Source organism: Bombus bifarius, unplaced genomic scaffold, assembly GCF_011952205.1.
Source record: "Bombus bifarius isolate JDL3187 unplaced genomic scaffold, Bbif_JDL3187 scf7180000008233, whole genome shotgun sequence".
NCBI lineage: Eukaryota > Metazoa > Arthropoda > Insecta > Hymenoptera > Apidae > Bombus > Bombus bifarius.
In genome coordinates, this window is record NW_022884528.1 from 318,987 (window position 1) to 342,904 (window position 23,918).

The 23,918-nt window shown below is 23.9% G+C and overlaps 1 protein-coding gene across 8 annotated transcripts; it reads left to right on the forward strand.

Annotated features, from left to right (window-relative positions):
- The first annotated feature begins 141 nt into the window (after positions 1-141).
- LOC117211447 (diacylglycerol kinase eta) lies at positions 142-18,864 on the forward strand. Of its 8 annotated transcripts, XM_033455321.1 has the most exons (25): positions 143-393; positions 4,382-4,783; positions 5,100-5,304; positions 5,803-5,939; positions 6,240-6,331; positions 6,410-6,540; positions 6,737-6,905; positions 6,980-7,082; positions 9,093-9,095; positions 11,687-11,832; positions 11,920-12,009; positions 12,200-12,514; positions 12,590-12,741; positions 12,846-13,092; positions 13,356-13,633; positions 14,047-14,303; positions 14,418-14,709; positions 14,969-15,196; positions 15,466-15,568; positions 15,837-16,106; positions 16,191-16,485; positions 16,559-16,876; positions 17,163-17,258; positions 17,653-17,784; positions 18,184-18,864. In XM_033455321.1, the coding sequence occupies exons 2-25, from the start codon at positions 4,745-4,747 to the stop codon at positions 18,472-18,474; spliced, it is 4,389 nt and encodes a 1,462-aa protein (XP_033311212.1). In that variant the 5' UTR covers positions 143-393; positions 4,382-4,744; the 3' UTR covers positions 18,475-18,864. The 8 variants fall into 8 exon arrangements, with proteins under 8 accessions (XP_033311211.1, XP_033311212.1, XP_033311207.1 ...); XM_033455320.1 differs by having other exon boundaries at positions 142-393; positions 11,687-12,009; positions 18,226-18,864; XM_033455316.1 differs by having other exon boundaries at positions 11,687-12,009.
- Positions 18,865-23,918: the final 5,054 nt, after the last annotated feature.

The window sequence follows — 23,918 nt, forward strand, 5'->3', positions numbered from 1 at the left end:
AAGAATTAGTAAGAAAACAAAAGAAAAGAATACTTTAGAAAATTATACAATACAATTAGTTGCATTTTGATTACAATTAAATTATAACAGTTAGAGATATATTATATCACAGCCTACTTTAAATACGATCTATGGCGAAACAAACTCTGGCAACAGTGTCGAGAATTTCACTTCAATGTAAACATAACCTAGCTAGTATGATTTTCCATAATGTTGTTCATAATAAAATGTTTGTGACAGTATATTTTATCACAGTAAATGAGATTAAATAATGCTGCAGTGAAACAATTATAGTGCAAGATAGTATATGTACACTCCTAAATAGAAAAATAGCACGCGTGTATTATCTTCAGTTCTTACGTCATAATTATGATAATGTGAAAATTGCAAATGGTACGTAAATACAGTATTGTACCAGCTTATACTAACATGAAAGCATAACCTTTATTAACATAATTTCAGTGAATTTTCTCAGATGTAATATGAATATACAAAATAAATAGAGATAAAATGATAACAAACTTGTATTGTGTTTACATTTCCATCAGTATTCCTTGAGATTTTAGTCAATTAACGCTATTATACTATTAGACTGCAGATTTTTGTGCGAATTCATATTTTCAACATATAATTTAAAAAAACCTAGATAGAAAATTATTTTACTTACTAAGTATTATAGAAAGCATTATATTTTGGACATTTTATATACTCTTTCATATTGTGTGTATTGTGTGCAATTTTACACTTTTAAATTTCCTATAAATGCATAAAAATCTGCAATCTAATACATAAATTTACACAATGGATTGTAGTAAAATATTGAGTTACACTGGAATTAAAATAGATCTTGTTTTGAAAAGACAAAAGTTTGCTATTATAGGAATTGGACAAACACAATTGGTAAAAGTCACAAAATTATTTATAATTTGTTAAATATATATATGTTATTACTATTTATACGTATACAGGGTGGTTGGTAACTGGTGGTACAAGCGGAAAGGGGGTGATTCTACGCGAAAAAAGAAGTCGAAAATATAGAATAAACATTTTTTTTATTTTTTTTTTAATTTTTCCATCGAGACAACGATCTACAGTGAGATCCGTTATAACGAGACGTGATAAAGTGCACACGTACCGAGCGAAAATTCAAAGTCGATTTTCTTAAAAACAAAGCCTCAAACGAAAAATTCTTATTCTATATTTTCGACTTCTTTTTTCGCGTAGAATCACCCCCTTTCCATTTGTACCACCAGTTACCAACCACCCTGTATAATGATATTGCAAGTTTATTCTATATTTATATTGAATGACTTTTGTTATTCTTGTATATAATGTAGTTACTTAATAGTGTTTGAAGTCAAAACTTTTAAATATTTATTTTACATCTTTTATTATAGTTCTTTTTTCTAATATAACAGTAATTTTATTGATAATATATTATACATAGCAAAATCATATAGTTTCCCTACATCAAGATTTTAGGAATTAATAATGCCACTATATATCGCTGTATATGTAGTTATACAATTATAGCAAAAATTTAAAATCAAATAATTATCTTTCATGCTCTTTTATTTTCAAAAATTATGAAAGTTTTGCAGTTACATTATTATTAAAAATTAAAATGGTAAAAAGCTATAATGATACTGCTAGAATGATACGAGAAATTTTCCAATATTTTTTGTCAGAGTAATTGCCAAATTATACTATTGTCTTCTTATACTGTTATAGTGTTTATAATTTATTTGTATTGTTTTTTTGTGAGATGTTTGCTGCTTATTTTCATTTATGTGTTCACTTAACCTTTTTCATTTGCCATTAACAGACTTGTTTGTTCATACCTCCCTAGCTTATCTGTTTCTCTATTCAAATTTAAAAGCTACAATTTTGTTCAAACATAGTTGAAATTTGCCTTACATATACATTTGCTTAAAACCAATGTAAATATTTCAAATATAAGTACCACACATAAAATGTTAGTGAGATTATATATATTATTTGAGTTATCTTTAATATTCATATATCATTTATATTTATATTACACAATTATTATGCTTATATCTAAATATTTGAAAATTTATACAGATCAATTTCTCTTTAAAGATGTCAATAACGATTTGTATGTAATCTCTAATACATATTTTGCTATAAATTAAATTTGTAAAAACAATGTTGCCATGTTGTTCATTGTGCTTTATATCCAAAAAAGACTGTATATAATCATATTTATTATTATTAAAATATATATTGTGATTGCTAACAATATTTGATTTCATTTTGTAATATTTTATTTTTACTCCATAAAGTAAAAGTTTCAATCAGGATTTTTATTTTTGGTTAAATTGGTTTGGTTTATTATTTTTCTTCATGTTACTCTCTGATTTTGTACACTATATTCAAACATATTTATTACATTATACGAATTGCATTCATTTTGATTCTCTTAATTCTTTTTCTTATAATGTTCTTTTCTCCACACTCACTCATGTTCTATTCTACATGCTTGTATTAATATAAATTCATTAGGTTCAAATCTACTTATAAAATTATAAAAGTACAGAAAGTTAATTCAAATACATTTCTTTTTCTACCTTTTCGATTAGTCAATAATTTATAAATATAAGTGCAGGTATTTTCTAGTCTATATAACAGTCTTCATCACTGTTATCACTTTTATGATCACTTTCTTTCAAGTCTTTTTTCTTTGTTTTTCAGCTTTTCAATTTTATTTCTTCTTCAGACCTATCATCCTTCAGGTGCTCTTCTATTCTGATTTTAAATCTATTCCATTTTCTATTGCTCTATTTAGCTCTATCTAAAAGGCAGCGGATATATGTATAAATATATAATGTGCAAAGCTATTCTCCCATGCAAAAATAGAGAATAGCATATCAGTTTGAGAAGGAAGTTTCAAAAAAGCATATTGGATTGTTTCAGTCAGAAGAATTTGAATACATACAGTAGTATAATCATGAAAAGTATCACACGTGTACAAGAATATTTTATATTTTTTTATTAGTTTTTAAATAACTATTAGATATATTCTTGTTTGGTATCGAAAATCAACTTATTCGCATAATCCGTTTTGTTGTAGAAAAACATGAAAATTCCCAACTGTTTTTTACACTTTTAAATTCTCATGTAAATGTGCTACAGAAATATTTGTGACGTTTACGTCATTATCCGAATCAGAACAAGTTAAAAAAGATTGCATGGTCGCTGTTAGTCATCAAGATCAGATTCATCTCATTTTGTGTAACGTTTTTACCTTTGGCTTTTATAGCCTGTCTGTCTTTCTTTTTTATTAGAAGTTTCATTATTATAACATATAATATTTAAGTTCGTAAATAAACTTATATAGAATTATTTTTATGAAACATATAAACAAATATTATGAATTACGTATATATAATACACAGTTTATTTATGTGTCATACATCCATACGTGTATTTGTTTGTTTATTCATTAATTAAAAATTGTAAATGAATTGTAATTATATTTTTAAAAAATATACAGCATTATATTTAATTTTAGTATCTTAATATACCAAAATTTTGCATTTTAAGTACAAACAATTGTAATATATGCTTATTTTTTATTATTCATTTTATTACCAAACTTTTTTCAAGACAGAATAGGATATTAATAATTATTGCTATTAGTTCAATTTTATAATTTACAATGGCGTGCAAAAATTTCAGATTAGAATAAATTTTTAATGTTGCATTTGAAAGATGGTATCTAAAAGAATTTTGAACAATATTGATTATAAGAGAATGATAAATAAACCGTGAATTTTTATGCAAATATATATTTTTATGGCCATAATTAAAAAAATAAAACATATATAGATTATATATACAATATATACAATACAATATACAATATATCTTATTCTATAAATTTTATAATGATTAGTTTATTTCAAATATTTTTTATATTTCTGTATATATGTATATTCTAAATGCTTTGTGTTTTTAAATTTACCATAAATGCATAAAAATCCGCAATGTAATGATAAGTAATAGAAAATACCATAATACACAAATTAATACATATTCTATATATAATACACATTCTTAGATAGTTGTATAATATTACTCAAACATTCAAAATTTAAAATATGTATCACTTTTGAAATATAAACAGGAGAATTTATGAGGTCAGAAATTTGCACGTCAATGTATATTTAATTTAAATAATTAAGTCTATAATTTTTATAATCTTAAAGATTCTGATTTTTAAATTTGTAATTAATTACGTGATCAATATATGAAAATAAATATACACATATATATATACATATGTTAATACTATTGAATCTTTAAATAAAGGCACTAACAATTAATTATATAATTCGTTTTCAATTTTCGTTTTCAGCTCTTCTTATGGTAAAGAGATTTGAATAATATGAATAATAGAACTACATTGACAATATAAGTTACGTACACAATAAGATTCTACGATAATGCATTACATTTTCATTCGGATATTTATTTATAAATGAGGTGACATGACATGCGCCATGGAAAATAGGACATAGCAATGGCTTAAAGAAGAAGAAAAGAGCATCGTGCGCACACCACTATTATATACTTCCGTTATTTCGATGCTCAATACATTTTGTTATATTTTTCGTATGTTCAAAAATTGTTTTTTATCGTTTGAATGTAACATTTGTTGTTCTTTAAAGTACGTGCAAATTATATACATACAAATGTCGTGTTTGAGATTGCAATTCAAATGTCACCGAAGCAACAGAGAACCCGTACTCGATTCAAGGTAATTCGATTTACGCCATAAATACATATACAAGGTTACTTTTTTCAAAATTAAATGTCAATTTATAATCTAATATAAATGTGGCAGTTGTAGTAATCTTTATCGCATGTAGTGTATTTGTTATATTTATTTATTTAATATGTATTTAATTTAGAACAATAAAAAAGATGATGTGTGATATTTCTTCTCACAAAGATTATATAAAACAATATATAAAATTCATATTTTTTCATAGAAATGTTCAACATTAATAAAGTAAAATATTGAACAAATATTTTTATTATAATATATAATTGTATGTCATATGTGTTTTAAGGTGATAACTCCATTTCGATCACTGGTTCTCTGTGGGAAAAGTAAACAAGAAATGGAAGATTGGTTGAATGCATTAAGAACAGTAACAAAAAATCATACTCAGACAGATTCTGGAATTGCAGAAATGCTTAGTGGTAATCATCAGTGGTATGCAACAAGTCATGCAAGACCAACTTACTGTAATATTTGCAGAGATGCTCTTTATGGTACTTATGAATATTTTATTATAAATAATTTTCTTTATTATTATAATTAATGTATTTAATAAAATAGTTGTTCAATTTTTACAAAAGAAAAGTATATTTTAATTATTAAGTAAATTATATTTTATTTTTAGTATCATTATATCGTTTTTATTTTATTATTGTTATTACTTCGTTTTTGTTGTTAATATATGTTTTTTGATATTTGATTTAATATGTTACACTAATTTTACAAATAAAGTTTATAATTGTTGAGGTAATTATATTTCTATGATGTTTAACAAACATCAATATAAAATTGTCAAGAGATAAAAGATATTTATAAAACAATAAAATTGTCCTTAAATGTATCAATTTTTGTAATTCTAATGGTATTTTATTAAGTATTAGTTAATCTATAAATTTGATATTATATATTATATTATGTTATTTGATATATTGTATTATATTATGTTATTATCTACTATAGATAGTTAATACATATTGACTTATATGTTATAGGTGTTACTTCCCATGGTTTAAGTTGTGAAATATGTAAATATAAAGTACACAAACGATGTAGCATAAAAGCAATAAATAATTGCAAATGGACCACATTGGCATCTATTGGCAAGGACATTATTGAGGACCAAGATGGGGTATGTGCAAACAGTTGATTAAAATTTTTCTCTTAAAGATACTGGCATTTGAAAAATGTTAAGGTTATATTATACATTCATTTTTTATTTCTGTTAAATATAGAAAAGTTAATATATAATTTCTTTTATTGAAATATATTTTTTATTATGTATTAAAGAAAACAGTAATTCAAATAAAAGGAAGATTAAAATAAAAACAAAATAAAAATGATTTTTATTTTTTATGACATTATTTCTTTGAATTAATTGGAGAAAGAATTATAATTATTACAACTTATTTTATGAACTATTTTCATATAGAACATTACTATGCCACATCAATGGATGGAAGGCAATTTACCAGTATCCTCAAAATGTTCTGTATGTGATAAAACTTGTGGCTCTGTTCTCAGGTATAACATTAATTTATGAAAAATATGCATTAATTCGTATTTAAAATTCGTACTTATTTTCTTATTTTAACTATTTAGGCTTCAAGATTGGAGATGTTTATGGTGCAGAGCTACAGTACATACAGCTTGTAGACCAGCCATAAGTGTTAAGTGTCCATTAGGACCAGTTAAATTGAGTGTAGTTCCTCCTACAGCACTGCATAGTATAGGTGACATTATTTATAAAATTTTCTTAATATATTTCATATTTATTGTTATTATTTTATATAGTTTAGTTGCGATATATAATTATTTAATGAATATTAAGCTTTTATATTATTATTTTGTATCACAGAAGACAAATTTCTATTAGATTGGTTTTGTAATATAACGAATTTTATATAATGCATAATAATTATTTAATAGGTAGCGATGAAGCTTGGGAAGCTACAAGACCTACTGGATGCAGCCCACTTTTAGTATTTGTAAATAGTAAATCAGGTGACAATCAAGGTATTAAATTTCTTAGAAGATTTAAACAATTATTAAATCCAGCACAAGTATTTGATCTTATAAAAGGAGGACCAGGACCAGGGTAAAATGTTTTATATAATTTTGTATAATTTTAGATTAAGCCAATACAGCTTATTAATATTTCTTTACAAATAGGTTAAGATTATTCCGTCACTTCGATCCTTTTCGTATATTGGTATGCAGTGGAGATGGATCTGTTGGTTGGGTTCTTTCTGAAATTGATCGCCTAGGAATGCATGTAAGCAGAAAGTTCAAATAATTTTGTGATTTTGTAAATATTTGCTAATTGCATGATCTTAAAGTATTATTATGTAATGTATATATAAATTCACTTTGAATATGTTTATGCCATGCAGAAGCTGTAATGCTCTGTAGAGTATTAATATGCACGAATATAAAATATGATTATAAATATTATAGTATATTTAAAAATTACAATTTTGAGATGGAAATAATAAAAAGAGTTTACTTTTTTATCATTCGCATGTTTGCACTTTATTATTATTGTTTTGAATGTCATATTATCTTGCTATATAATATACTACATATCCATATAGGATATCCCACTATTTATCTCAATTATGGTTTCTTCCTTTAAGTAATAAGCAGAAGCATTATTTAGAAAAATTATATGGTTGTAAGAGATATATAATATGGTGATAACAGTTTTCACATGTATAAATAGAAATTTAGAAATTAATTTTGCTTTTTTAATTGAAATATCCAACTTTTTATCATCCAATTTACTGAAATGGCAAATTTTAAGTACTCCGTTAACTTTACTTACTAGAAGTATTAAGTTATCCTAAAATACACCATTACTGAGGATTCTGTATTGAATTTTTCCTATTTTTTTTATAAACGAGGGATATATTTACTTGCTTTGTGTAATGAAAATTGTATATCGACAATTTTATAATCACTGCATGAGAAAACTTAATATTGAAAGACATTGAATATTGAACAAGGCACAATATTTAATATGTACTATTATATTTGAAGTATTAAGTATAATATCAAACATGTTTTATAATGAAAACTAATAAATTTAAATAATGATATGTAGTGTATCTAGAATAAAATAACTTTGTTGAAGATTTACTATTGCATTGAGGTTAAACATTAAAAATTGACATATCACTATTCAAACTATCGTCATCATATTATGTCATCTACAATCACACAGTTCTTTTGATAAATAGTATTTGCCTTTGTTATTTAAAATTACAAAATCATTTGTAATAGGTGAAGTTAATACAATATTCACAAATTCAATTTGCTTAATCTTTCTGTGATTATATAATATTTTAATTTACTATTAGCTAAAAGTACTAGATAAAAACTTTGTTTCATATCACATTAATTTCGTAAATTTTCATTTCAAAATATATTTGTTTAAATACAAAGTTTGTATATATAACAAAGAATAAATTTGAAAATTAGTAGAAAAAATATATTTAATTTTTAGAAATCGAATTCATTTTTGAACATTGATAATGTTTTGATAATATTTAAGTAAAACTTTAAATAAATAAATCTAGAAGAAGCGTTCCAACAAGTTATTTATAATTTTCTAAATAATCAATAATTTTTATTAGTAATAATTTACTTTAAACTCATTTGAAAATTATTAAACTAAATAAAATAAGAGAATTAATTATTTGTATTTAATAAAATCATTAGTTTTGATAAGTAAGTTTGTTTTGGGTTGGTGCATTGATAATTATTATAACTAATATGATAAAATCTTTAAAATTGTGAGATTCACAACATTGTTATTAAACTTTCGACTGTTATTGTTTTCGATCCTAAATAATTTTTAACTTTCTCTTTTAATGTCAATTAATGATTTTTTAACAATTTTGAAGAATAATTCATATTTCCTCAAATGTAAATTCGTTATCATTTTTTGTATTTAGATTTAAATGCAACTATAAAATTTATTACTTATATTTATGTAAATCAGAATTGCATACTTATAAGGTAATATGGAAAATGTATAAGATTGAACAATTAAAATTAGGACTTTAAAAAAATTGAAAGGATAAATATTTAAAATTATTTTTTAAATCTCAACTTAGTAATATAAATTTGTAAATATTACAGAAAGACTAAGTATATAATAATGAAAAGCTTTAATATTTCAAACAGCATGGCGTGTCTCTTTTATAATTTTATTTCAGATGATACTGGTGTTTGTGCATTAGGATTCTTTATATACGTGAAGCTTCATTAACTTTATTTGTAGATGGTAAGTGTAAGTTAAGCACGCATTTTTTGATAATTCTTGAATGTCTTGTTAAATATTTTTGTTATTTATATACTATAAATATTTAAGTATTAGAGTATTATTTACACGTTTTTAATTCACAATTTCATATAGTAATTTTTTTAAATCTTTTAATACATTTAGTGGTCAGCATATTCATATTAAATCAGTTTAAGTAATTACTGATATTAAAACATACTCTATTATAAAAGCCATAACTTTATATAATATATAATTTACTATTAATTATTAAATAATATTACATAAAAGTTTAAGAAGGGTATTATGATATAAATTATTAGCTACAGAAATAGTATAGGCAAGTAATGTTACATTGTTTAATGAATTATACATTTTTATTATGATTGTTACCAATTATTAATTTTATTATAATTTTAAAACGTAGTTATTGGACACAATAATTGTAAACACAGTAAATTCAGCTACAATATCAAAACTTTAAAAGTAAAATGAGTTATTATAGTTATTATATTATTAGGCAATGTAAGGTTTTTTGGAAATTATAAAATTATTTACAGATAAATACTTTAAGCACACAGAATAGTAAACAAATAGATAGATATAAAATGGTTATTTAGAAAAAGAACAAAAGTTGAAATGAAACTGAAAATTTAACATTTGTATTAGACACTTTTCACTTTAAAACGAATGTTTCTGGAAAAATTTCCAAAAGTTTGTTTCTTATGTTTCACTTATCTTGTTACATAACTCAGTGTAATTAAGAGACTGGAGCAGTATTGGAACCAATGGAATTTGGATTAAAATACAAAACAAATCTTCCTATGATTATAACAATGGAATTAGTTCCTCTGGATTTGGATTTGTAGTGGAATGCTGCACCAGATGATCCAAAAGGTGTGTGATTGATCTGTATAATGTTCCATATATTAGTAGATTGCAGCCATAGTGATAATATAAGATATAATTGCAGATGATAGCATTGAGAATCAGTTTTACGAACTTTAATAGTACAAAAGAATGTAGGAGTTTTACAATTTCTTATCACAGTAACTATCTTATGGTATGCTTATAGGTTGTAATGTTACTTATATTGTTATAAAAAGTTTTATAAAATATTTGAAGATAAAAATTGAATTAGTATACATATTTACTTCATTTTTTCTTCCTAATAATTCTTTGAATTATTAACTATTGTATTCTTTTACACATAATATAATGCAATTACAAGATTTTGCACATTTGCTTTAGAATAAATGCTGATTATGGTTTTACTGTTATGTAGATGCATATACATGAGTTAAGTTAGTAGTTTCAGATGTTGAGCAGCTAGATGCTTACTATTAGTTAAAATTTATTAGTTAAAAATCCAATTTATTTTTCTTATTAAATAATTTTTATCCAAAAATAATCCAAAATCTGATATAATTGATTAAAAAACATAGTTCTAAGGTTTAATAATAATTACTCTTTTATATTACAAGTTCAAAATATTTCGTAGTTCAGTGTGTGTTCATAGTTTGAATTTTAATTACCAATTTGTATTTGTATATTTAAAGAATAAAATTCATATCTCTTAAATAAGACATTTTAAAATTCATTGATTATTATAAATAATATTGATAAAATTGATTTTCAATTCTAGGTAGTGTTTCTTTATCAATTTTTAGGTGCAAAATTGTAATCATAAAATATTTAGTTTGATTATGATAATCAATTTATTATATTAATATTATTTATTATATAAAATTAAAGTAAATTTTATTTATGCTCATAATACTATTTGCACTGACATATCTAATAAGAATATATTTTTAGGACTTGTATAAAAGCGTTTTTCAAATAAAAATGTAACAAATATTAATAACGGATATAAATTATTTTACTGTGTGATACATACTTCATGTAAAAATTTATGTAATTTATTTCTTCTATGGACAGTTATTTTAAGTAAATATAAATAACTATATTTTAAATATGTAGTAGAGATTAATAAAAAAAAGACTTACATAACAATAGAAGGAAAATCGAATGATGTATGTACATGTAAATGTATATCTACCTAAATATTGTTATTATTCAAAATGCATCTTAAATTATATACTAAAAATTAATGGAAGCACCTTTATAATTGATAGTAATATCTTCATTATAATTTGTAGTCGCATTTGCAACAAAAGCTTTCTAGGAACATTAAGGTTGTTATTTTATATGTAATAAGAAATTTAGGAAATAGAATGTTACTTGCACAGTAGACTAATATTAAATATTTTATAATAAATTTGATATTGAAAATTTGTATTTTTATTGTAAGAAACAAACTTCTTTTCTCTGAATGTTTAACTATTGCTTTGCTTATTTGCGATGTATGTTGTGTAATAGATAAAAAATTATACATTTAATAGTGCAATTGATGTCTCAATATTTATGTAGTTATTTCATTATATCTATGTAAAAATAATTGATTGATTGGCAATATATGATTATATAGACTTCGAGATTTTAAAACATTTATATAAGTATCAATTACTTCCGAATGCACGTATTTTTAAGAACTCTAATAAGATTATTCTTTGCATAAAAATTTAAAATAGAAGCAGTGTCAAGTTGGAGTTCTACCATTGGGAACTGGAAATGACCTAGCACGTGTATTGGGTTGGGGATCTTCTTGTGATGACGATGCTCATTTACCCCAGTTATTGGAAAAGTATGAGAAAGCAGGCACAAAAATGCTTGATCGGTGGAGTATTATGACTTTTGAACGTAGCATATCTTTGCCATGTCCTAAAAGTGTTTTAACTCATTCTAATACTACATTAAAATCTAGCATTATTCATCAATATGAGGATAATGTTGTTACTCATATAACAAATATTTTAGAATCAGACGAAGAAAATGTAGTTTTATCTAATATTAGGTACGTATTTCATGCAAAAAATATAAAAATAAATATAAAATCTCTGGTAGCAACTAGAAACTGATTCATTAACTTATAAGTTCATAAATAAAATTATTTAATTAATATAATATTTTTATCATTATTAAGAAAAAAATATGCATATATAAATTACGTATATACATTATTTTAATACAATTTTTTTTTACAGAATTTTATGTGGCACAGTGAAAGATTTTGCAACATATATATTGGAAAATGTAAACTCAGAGGACCAACAAGTGGAAGAAAAATGTAAAATACTTCAGCAAAAACTTAATTCATTTTTAGAAATATTGTGCAAAGAGGAAGGATATCTAACTGAGCACTTAGATGATGCAGATAACATTACTTTAAATACTGAAATTTCTGTTTCACCTGATAATTGTGAAAAAGGTGTATTAGAAAAACCTGAGAAAGATATAACAAATTTGAAAAAAGTTGAGAAAAGGAGACAACTTATAGAAAAGGAAACTGTAATTTCGAGGTATGTTAAATATTTGTTTGTTTAAATATAAATAAAAAATGAGTAATATTTTTATTGAACTTCGTTAACTTTTAGAGCAAACAGTTTGAAAAGAATTGTAAGAAAACTTGTGGAATATTCTCATTTGGTTATAGATAATCAGATTAATATAAATACAAAACATGCTACTAAAATAGGAAATACAAATAGTTCACTAGAAGATGGTACTGTATTAAATTCAATATCAAGTAAGTTTATATTAATAATTGGTTAAAATTTTTATTAAAAAGCTTTTAATGTATCTTATGTTCTTGTTTAATAAAAATATTTATAATGAAAAAATACGTTGTAGATAAAAGACAACAATTGGATATCCCTGGTTTAAGAGTAGATCACGTTGACAATTTATCTGTAGGACCATTAATAGAATCTGTAAGAAGTGCAGATAATTCAACATGTACTAGCCCAGTGCCTAACTTGGCATCTTTGAGTCCAATACCTGATCTTAGGAGAGATTCTCAACCAGAGGAATTATTGACATTACCTGCACCTGATGGTTTTGCTGATAGTAGACGAAATAGTGAAAATTTACCGCAAGTGTAAATATCTTTATTTTTGTGTGATATATAAATTATTAACAAAAATTAAGATCAAGCTTTCTTCATTATCTACTTGAATATAATATAAAAAGTTACACATATTTTGAATTCAAAAACAAATTATGTGATATTTTATCATTTTTCTTACATGTTTACAAATTCTTTTGAAAGATTATATTTTACAAATTAAAATAAAGCTTCTAATTTAAATAAATGTTACCGAAAATACAGAAACTAATAAGTTTATTGGATTTTATTTTCAGTTCATTTAACTTTCAACTGCCTACAGCTCAGTCTGTCTCTCTGGATAATGAGCAAGAAGCAGAAACACCTGAATCTAATGACCAACAAATATCTGACTCTAATAACATAGATATTTCTTCAGAATTTCAAATTAGTGTTACAAGAACTACTTTTGACACAAGTTCACCTTCGGAAGATGGAACTACACAAGACATTTCTTCTGACATAGATTCAATTCAATCACCAGAAGAACATGAACAAAAACTTGAAAATAAAACTAAAATGGAAGTAACTAAAGGTAGTTAGTTTTAAGTTAGTAATTAAGTAGTAGTATTATTAATATCAATATAATAATTTCTAGTTCTTGGATAATTAGATTATTTTAAATTCTATTTTATATTTTTTTATTTTAGTTATTTTGTAACATTTTATTTAATATTTATATTAGAAATGACGTTATTTTATTAAAATTATTATCATTTTTTAATTTGTAATATAGCACTTTTTTATATATAAAATATATTAATAATTTATATAACTTTATAAATGTGAATCAGTAAATCAATGAATGAATGAATTAATAAATCAGTAAATGTAAATTCTTTTAAATGATAAAATGTTATAATTAAAGTTATAATGAATACTTAAAAACAACTTTCGTACGAATATTTTCAGAAGATGTAAATTGTACTTCATTGGTATTTATTTCAGGGTATATAGGTAGTGATGCATTTGATTCTGAAATTAGGCACATTGATTCTCCCGATAATTCAGAAATGGTCACTAGTGAAATACAAAATTCTGAAAGTTTAATAGGACAAGATTTAACTAGTATAATAAATGGAGAAGAATATGATTCTGTAAGAGAATACCTAGAAAATGAATTAGAAAATACAGATTTTACAAATGAAATTGCTAGGCGATCATTTAAAAGATCAACAAAGAGTTCTACTGTTATAGAAATAGAGGTAATTATAACAAAATTAATACTTATTAGGTATATGTTTATAAAGGAATCTTCATTATTTATATTTTACTATACTTGAATTTATACTTAAATATTTAATGAATATTTCCGTTAGAACAAAATTAAGTACAAAGTGGGATCAATAGGACAGAATGTAAACGAAGCGAATAAATTTAAAGATTCTCAAGATGCTAAAGCATCCGATTTACTAAGCCCTGTATGTTGCTTTACTGTATCTTCGGAAACAACTGCAACAAACGAAAAACCTAATAACTTTCCACCTACAATAAGTGTTATAATTAATCCTCCCAGTCCATCAATGTCGATTGAAAGTCAGCACGATTCAGATGTAGAATATAAAATGAAGCCTTATTTAAGACGACAGATTGGTGAAAGTATGGAAAGATGTAAGTTAATGTTTTACATTTTAAATAATTTAAATAATTATGTACAAATTAGCATGTATTACTACTACATATGCGCGTGCACGTTATTAAATTTGATAATAGTTATCCAAATAATCAAAAATTGCTACATCATTGTAAATATTTTATTTTAGAAAAATTCACAATATTGTGTAACTTTTATCATAATTTACTTATTCAAATTTAATATATATAACTTTATTCTATAAAATAATTATTTTATAATTTTGTAATTCATTAGTAAGTGTAGAACTACCAGAATCGGGTTTCTCTCCTCAAGCAACTCGTCGGATTAGCAGCGGAAGTTTGTTAAAAGCGTCAGAAGTTGTTTCTTTAGCTGCTACAGCTGCGAAATTTGGTGGTTCTAACGCAAGTTTACGTCACGAAAGAGTGAAATCTGTTGAAAAAACAGAAGATGTTAAAAAGCTGCCAATTATTAACCCATTAGTTCGGTTACCCATGTGGCCAAGTAAGTAAATATTTTAATACTTATATAGAATAATGTTTGTATATAATAAAATAATTGTTATAATTTAACTATAATGTAAAATAAAATTGCAAAATTTGAATGCTGTCTATAGAAACGTAATATTTTAATATAAAATTAATAAGAAAAAATTAAGATATTTTAAGTAATCTCATTAGAATTATGTGTATATTGAACATATAACTTTTTTTATTATGCAGTCAAACGTATACTATTTGCTTATCGAGATTTATTATTTTATGTCTTTATAGATGTTAGCGGTGGAACAGGACTTATTAGTCAAGCATTACTTGCAAATGCAGATGCACTATGTGCTGCTGTATCACCATTAATGGATCCTGATGAAACATTAATGTAAGTTATATGTTTCTTGCTATGCTAATTTTATGCAATATATACACATAATATTATGACTTCAGCAACTTCTTATCTAATACATAATATCAATTTTAATGATGAAATTTTCAAAATGTGTATATTGAAAGTTAACTTGAAACTAAGGATACAATAATGGAATCTATATTATACATTAATGAAATAAGTAATTTGCAGTCAAAATAAAAAGAATACATTAAACAGAATATGACGCATAAAATAGAATATCATTTTTGCAATTTTGCAGGGAAGGCTATTTTGAACGCTGTGTTATGAATAATTATTTTGGAATTGGCATAGATGCAAAAATTAGTCTTGATTTTCATCATAAAAGGGAAGAACATCCTGAAAAATGTCGTTCACGAGCAAAAAATTACATGTGGTATGGTGTATTAGGATCCAAACAATGGTTACAAAAAACATATAAGAATCTTGAACAAAGAGTACAATTAGAATGTGATGGTCAACGGATACCATTGCCTTCATTACAAGGAATTGTTGTATTAAACATTCCAAGGTAAAAATACAAAAGTAAAACATAAAAATAAAATGTAAAATATTGTCATCAACATTCCATACTTACAAAACTATATTTGTTTAGCTTTATGGGTGGTACAAATTTTTGGGGAGGAACAAAAGAAGGAGATTTGTTTTTAGCACCTTCATTTGATGATCGTATATTGGAAGTTGTAGCTGTATTTGGTTCTGTTCAAATGGCTGCATCACGATTAATTAACTTACAACATCATAGAATTGCACAGTGTCAAACAGTTCAAATTAATATTTTGGGTGATGAGGGAGTACCTATACAAGTTGATGGTGAAGCTTGGATTCAACCTCCTGGTATTATACGTATTATACATAAAAATCGTATGCAAATGCTTTACAGAAATAGGGTAAATAATTTAGAATTATATTACTTTAGTATTACAATAATATATGTGTAGTATAATCAATATCGAAATGTAGGCACTTGAAACATCCTTAAAAACATGGGAGGAGAAGCAACGCAATACACTCAATGCAATATCTCAGTCAGCATCTACTTTGAGCAATACACAATTGCAATCACAAACTAGGTCTCTACAATCACATAAGCCATCATATTTAAATGATGATGAAATGTATATTCTTTTGGGATTTATCGAAGTAGTTACAACTTTAGTTAAATGGGTCAAACTTCTCATTATATCACATCCAAGTTTGGAACCAGATTTGTATCAAGTTGCAGCACGAACAGCACAAGCTCTTGAACAAGTTCATCCAGATGGAAAAATTTTGCAAGGAGTTAGTATAGTTTATTATTTCATACCATAATTCTTACTTATAATTTTTCTTAAACATAAATAATGCAAATGTTTTTATATTTTTTCTGATAGTAATATTCTTTTAGTATTCTTTTATTATAATTAATTTACTAAATATATTCTTTAAAGAACTATTATTTGTTGGTTATTTATTTAATTTTAATATATAAGTTAATTATATTATTTCATTATCGATATTATTTACTATTACAAATTTTTTTAACTATACTCATTTCTAATAAGTTATATTCATTTCATTTCAACAGATTAATTTAAGACCAGTAGTAACAGAGTTGGTGTCAAGTGCAAGACAACTTTATGAAGACTCATGCGAATTACTCAGAGATAAAGCACAGAGTCTAGTAAGTACATATTTTGTATACATTGTGACATACATAATGATTAATCATTAATATGATTAATCCTTCCACAACTGTAAGTAGTCATTATAATGGGTTGCACAAGATAATATTGTGTCTCTTCTGCTAAGCACTGGCTTAGATCAGCTATGGTCATTGTTAATATCACTAAAGTATTTTTAAAACTAGTTTAATTTATCATTCCTGATACAGAACAATCAAATTTAATTTTGCACTTCCTCTAAAAATATATACAGGAGCATGCAAAGACTTTGAGTTTGCTATATAGCTTATGACAATTAGTACATGAAGAACTAATAGTGGAAGGGTTAATTTTCTTATATCCCTTTTGATATTTCAGTAATAATTTTCTAATAACAAAATTTATATAATTCAGAAATTACGGGAAGACTTAGAAAATAAACTATCATTTTCTTTGGCCAGTATGGAACAGGAATTAAAGAAATTTACGTTTGATGAAGGAGGTACAGGATTAGTATATTTACAAAACTTACCATCAGATGAGCAGGTATAATTCTTCATTCATATTTTTTAATTTGTAATATCTTATCTTTCTTAAGTCTCATGCAGAGTGAACTATTTAATGTGGTCACTTCTATTGATTCTAATCAAAAAGTTATTGTCATAAATGATATATGGTTTCAGAAGATCTTCAAGATATTGCAATTAGATTTTTTCTTTTCTTTCTTTAAGTAAATTGTCAAGATCACTTTCAATTTTTTGTACAACTTTACATCTATTATCTATGACAAAAAGTTTTAATTGGTCTACTAATAATAAAAATACTTAAATGATCACATGAATTGGTCCTGCTCTCTATATATAAATACAACTTATATGATTACCATATATGCAATCCAAAAATATATATTAGAAATGAACGTTTCACAAAAGTACCTTTGTATAGGGAGATAGAAAGAATCGTCATAGAGGTTTGTTCTGGTTAAAGTTTCGACGTTCAGGGGCTAATTCTGGAGCACATACTATTCGAGATCAAGTTACTACATGGAGTGTACAAGAAGTGTGTTCCTGGTTGGAGAATTTACAGTTGGGTGAATATACTGATAAATTTGTTTCTCACGATATACGAGGTAGGGAATTATTATCATTAGCCCGTAGAGATCTCAAGGAACTTGGTATTACTAAAGTAGGACATGTTAAACGAATCTTACAAGCTATCAATGATCTAAATAATTAAGTATATAATAATAATAATTTAAACATTTAAAAGTATAAAATATACAATCAATAAAATAATATGTTATGCCAGTTAATAACCATCTGGATGCTGTATAATGTAGGTTTTGAATTACATAGATTGTTTAAGAAGTAAGATAAGGATTGAATCCTTATAATTAAAAATTTTACGTAACAGTAATATGTATTACAAGTATAACACAAATATTCTAATAAAAAGGGCACTTAGTGTGACACAGCAGTGTTATAAGAAAATTATTTTCTGCACTGCTGTATATGATAAAATAATATTACTTGTGCCAAACTGTTGAACTGGTTTTATGTCAAAAGACAAATGTTTATATAGGAATTATAAGGAAAACATTTTATCTTTAAAAAAATACAAATATGTTATAGTCATGTCTAATAAGATATATTTTAATGCAATTCCTATTACAAAATATTATTAGACATGAGCATAGCATTAATAGTGCATTTATTAAACAAAAGATTTAAACAGTATAAAAATTCATTAAACTATAATTTAAGTTATATTTGTTCCTTTGTATAATGTACAAAAAAAATTGAAGACTTTGATAATCACATATTGATGTAAATTATAAGTTTGAAGATATGTATCATATCATTGTTTGTTGTTTTTTATATTTGATACACGTTACAACTTAGGATTTCAGCTAAGTTTGCTTACAACAGTATTAATACATTTGAAAACTACATTCTAAATTTAGATATGGAATAAGTATTGTTAATTATATAAATAATTTACATATGTATATTCAATTTACAATTTATATTATTTTATTCTGAGTTTAGTTTCCTGTGCAAAAAAGTAGAATGTGTATGTATATATATACAACTATGTTTAAGGAGAAACTATATTTATTACAATATGTATTGAATGACCTTCTAAATTCATAATCTTTGAAATGAAATCGGTGACAGGAACTAATATAATTTAATATTTTCATATAGCACATAAAAAGCATTTCTTATCTTATTTGATGCTGCAATTAAACCATACATTTTAAGCAATATTTACAAAACTATTGAGAGATGTGAAATTTCTGTAATAAAATAGCTTGGCAAATACAATTTTCGTTATATATATATTATTTTACATATTAAATTTAATGAACATGGAAAACTACATATATTAAATTGTAAGATAAAGCAAAGATAAAAGATATTATTATGAAAAATTATGCTAATAATTCAATTACAATACTTTAATAAAAATTACGATATCCGTTAAAAAATTATTTTTTACAGTTAATACACATATATATATACTGATATAAAAAAATAATTTTTCATATATTATATATAATGTATTTGTTACAATATTCTTAGAATTGTTTATATTTGTATAAAATTAAAAAATTTTTCTATTGCGTAGCTTATAAAATATTTCATTTTTTAAATTCTTGAGTATTAAAAGATAAAAGGCAGTTCACAAATAATGACTGATGAGTATATGACACTGCTGGAAGTTATGTATTGAAAAAAATAAATAACAAACTACTGTATGTGCTATGTGTACATAAACTGTGAAAAATAATATAAAATTTATACAGTACTGTGAATCATAAATCTTACAACAATTACATGTTTATTTTTGCATTATGATTATACCAATTACAATTTAATAGTTTAAAACAATGTCTTTGTATTTATATTATGTACAGTTAAAATTATATGTGCTGTAAATTTTTATCTATTGATAAATTATATAATATTATATATAGTATATATACATACACATATGCATAATCAAACAAAATATTATACGTGTATACAAAAATAACACACTGTGTACATAAAGTGCTCTGCAATTTTTTTTATCACATTTAAATTTCTAACTAAATTAAAAGATATTTAAGAAAGCATCTTTAACATAATGCAACATGATTAAATGAAAGTGATATTTCATTTCTATGATCATATTATAACAGTCTTGAAATAAACAATGATTAGGATGATGATGATAATACTGGTAATGACAAAGAAAAATGTATGTCACCTGCCAATGGCAATAAAAATATCATGTACAAATTTATTAAGAAACTGAGGAAACAAGTTTTTTAAATGTATCATAATTTCAATGTTGCTATGTTAAAACAAGGCTGCTGTAACAAAGAAATAAAAGAATTTGTTTAACACGCGATTGACAATTAAACCTTACAGATATATAAGATTCACTTAAATATTATATTTATTAAATAGGGATTAACTCGATTTGAAATAATTTCTTATACATAAGCTTGCGAAACTAATAATATTGTAGTTACTATTGATATTGATTGCCGCTATTACTATTACTAATAATTTTAAATTTACAAAAGCAAAAAACAAACAATTGCTATCTTTCGGAACTGCCCCTGGCTGAATTGTTCGGACATTTAATATCTCCTTATTACATTATCTTTGGTCATATTCTTCATTCTTGTAAATAAGAGTAATGAAACTTCAAGTTATATTAATCAGGTATTAATTCCTGGTCTCGAATTTATTCATTTTATAATTCACGACAGATACACAATACATTGATATCCAATTCTCATCCATATTAATGTAGAGCCGTATTATGTATTTATGTGTGTGCGTGCCTGTTGAATGTCTTTTACACGCATGTATTTGTTTATATAATTTCAGCATTTATTATATTATTATATTCTGTCATTACGTTATATTATGAAATATCACACTACTATTAATTTTAGGAAATTTTCCTAATATCTTAATATCTTATCAGTGATCTTAGTGTTCATATATTTCCTTTTATCTATTATTCATAACTTTTTTGTTAATACAAGAAGTATTAAATTACTAAACTATGTATTTACATCTGCGAAATGATGATTTAAGAAATATTTTAAATTTCTATATTATTTATTCACTATAGAAATGTTGAGAATATCATATTTTGTATGATTTATTAGTAATAATTACCATCTACATAATTTTGTAGAGGGTATACTCATAATCATTTCCTATTAAATTTTTTATTGTAGTAATATATGTATATACATATTATTGCAGGTAAAATACATAATGTTTCAAATAAAATTATATATATATATGCATACTTAACACATACATATATGATGTATTAAATATATTGTAAACATATAAAAAGTATGTATACAAAAGCAGATGTGTTTACATAGTTGTAATTCGAAATTTATAGTTATGCAATCACTAAATCTTTTTTATTAAATATTGTATGTCTATTCTTAACAATTTTACCTAGATTAATAATTTACTAGTTTTATTTGTTTTAAAATCAAGATAAATATGTTAAACTTTAATCTATAAATGTTTTCAATCCATAAATCAAAGGTCTTAAAGATATTAAAAAAATATTTAAAAAAATTTTAATGATATATACTCTTACAAATCCAGGTGTTAAATTTATTTTTTCAAATAGTGATTTTTTATTGACAATATGCAACATGAGTGAATACTTCAATATATTATACGATGAATGGAAAACAATTTCTTCAATAATTCTAATGTTATTTCTAACAATGTGGAGAAATGGAAATGTTACATGTTCCAATCCATTGACTCAATAAGTAAAAAGAAAACAGTTAAACTGTTTCTCAATATTATATAACCATCTTTTTAGGATATGAATATTAGAATAATGTTGTTAATGATGTAGATATGAAACTTTTTTAAAGTATATAATTTAATGTAATATTTTGTTTATTATGCTTTGCCCTTTCAAATATGCTCAATTTATACCACAAAACTACACTAATTCTTCCATATATATAAATTTGCATTCCAGCATAATAAATCTGCAAGGATAAAAGTGCCTATCTTAGATTTTCTAATCTCAAAATATATGAACAGCATAACTTAACTGGCATTATATTATAATTTTAAAATTGTCTTATGCATTCCAAATTTTCCATTTAATATTGTAAACACTGAATTATAAAAATAATTTGCATGTGATATTTGTTTAAGATTATAGTAAAAATTATAACTTGTATTTGGGTGATATTATTATGATAGTATTATATAATGTTAGATATTCAGTTGTAATTTTATACTTATACTTAATTTTATATTTATATGTATACCTAATATGTCACAAAATATTTAGTGAAAATAAATTATATAACAACTATTACGCACATATTACACGATAAAACATATTCAGAAGGTATGTACAATTTAAAGAAAAATAATTTAAAGGATACATAGATATAATTATATCATTTTAAAGTTTTATTTAATCAAGAAAATTCAATATAATGTAGAAATTTCCTACTGGTAGAACAGTTTTGTAGCATGAAGCTAAGGATCAAACCATGTTATGTTTGGATTAACTACTCTTTTAAATATATTTACATTTACGTAAAGAAAAATTGTCCTCATCTTATACATTGTTTCGATAAACTAACAACTACTTTATTATTGATAACTATCATAAAATCAATGGATATCTATTTTAGCAAACTTTCTTCATTTACAAAATTTTCATATTTCTTTCAAATATATGCATTTTTGATCTATTTAGTTCATTCAAATTTTTTTGTTTTGTATTATTGATGTATATTTAAAAATATAAAATTAGTTTGTTTTTCTATCAGAAAATGCAATAAGAAACATAAAATGTTTCAAAATATATTCTTATACATTATTATATGCAAAGCTGCATAAGAAACCTCAACCCTAGATAATAGTAATACATACATATAATAAAATCTCGTTTCTTGTTATTTTTCTGAAATTCTTTGAAATTTAGAAAGAGAGGTAAATTATATTATGTTCTATTGAAAATTGTAAAACAATTTCTTTCTAAGTCCGTTTATATATACTGAATGTTCTTTATACATTCTTCATTACACTATTATGTTAAGTAAATCCATAATTCAATGAATACATAAGATGTAGAAAATGCTTGAAAACTATAAAGAGTATTATACAACTATACAAAATTAGTCACAAATAAATTTCTTGAAATTATTATATTTATAAATATAATTAATTAGAATATATGTTTTTTAAATTCTCTACTTATGTATTTTGCAAACTACATTACATATTTTGTAAAATCCAAAAATATAAAAATTTACTATACTTCAAATAAGTTGATGTTACCTAGTATGATAGAAAAGGTCTATAATATTATATATCTAATAACTTACTTTTATCCTACATTTATAGAATTTTTAAAGTATGATAAATAATATTGTATAGTAGAGTATATTGCTACTAGTAAAAAAGTTAATATAGTTTTAATATTAAAATAATTATTATGCAATTCACATAAATCAAAAACACAATGATATTCATATAATTTATGTTTATACTCTAAGACAAAAATATGTTTATCTCCATCTTTTCTTTGTATATGATATGACTTAATATATGTATGTCATTCAAATAATTTAAAAGAGAAGGTATATATAATAAACTATTTTAATTAAT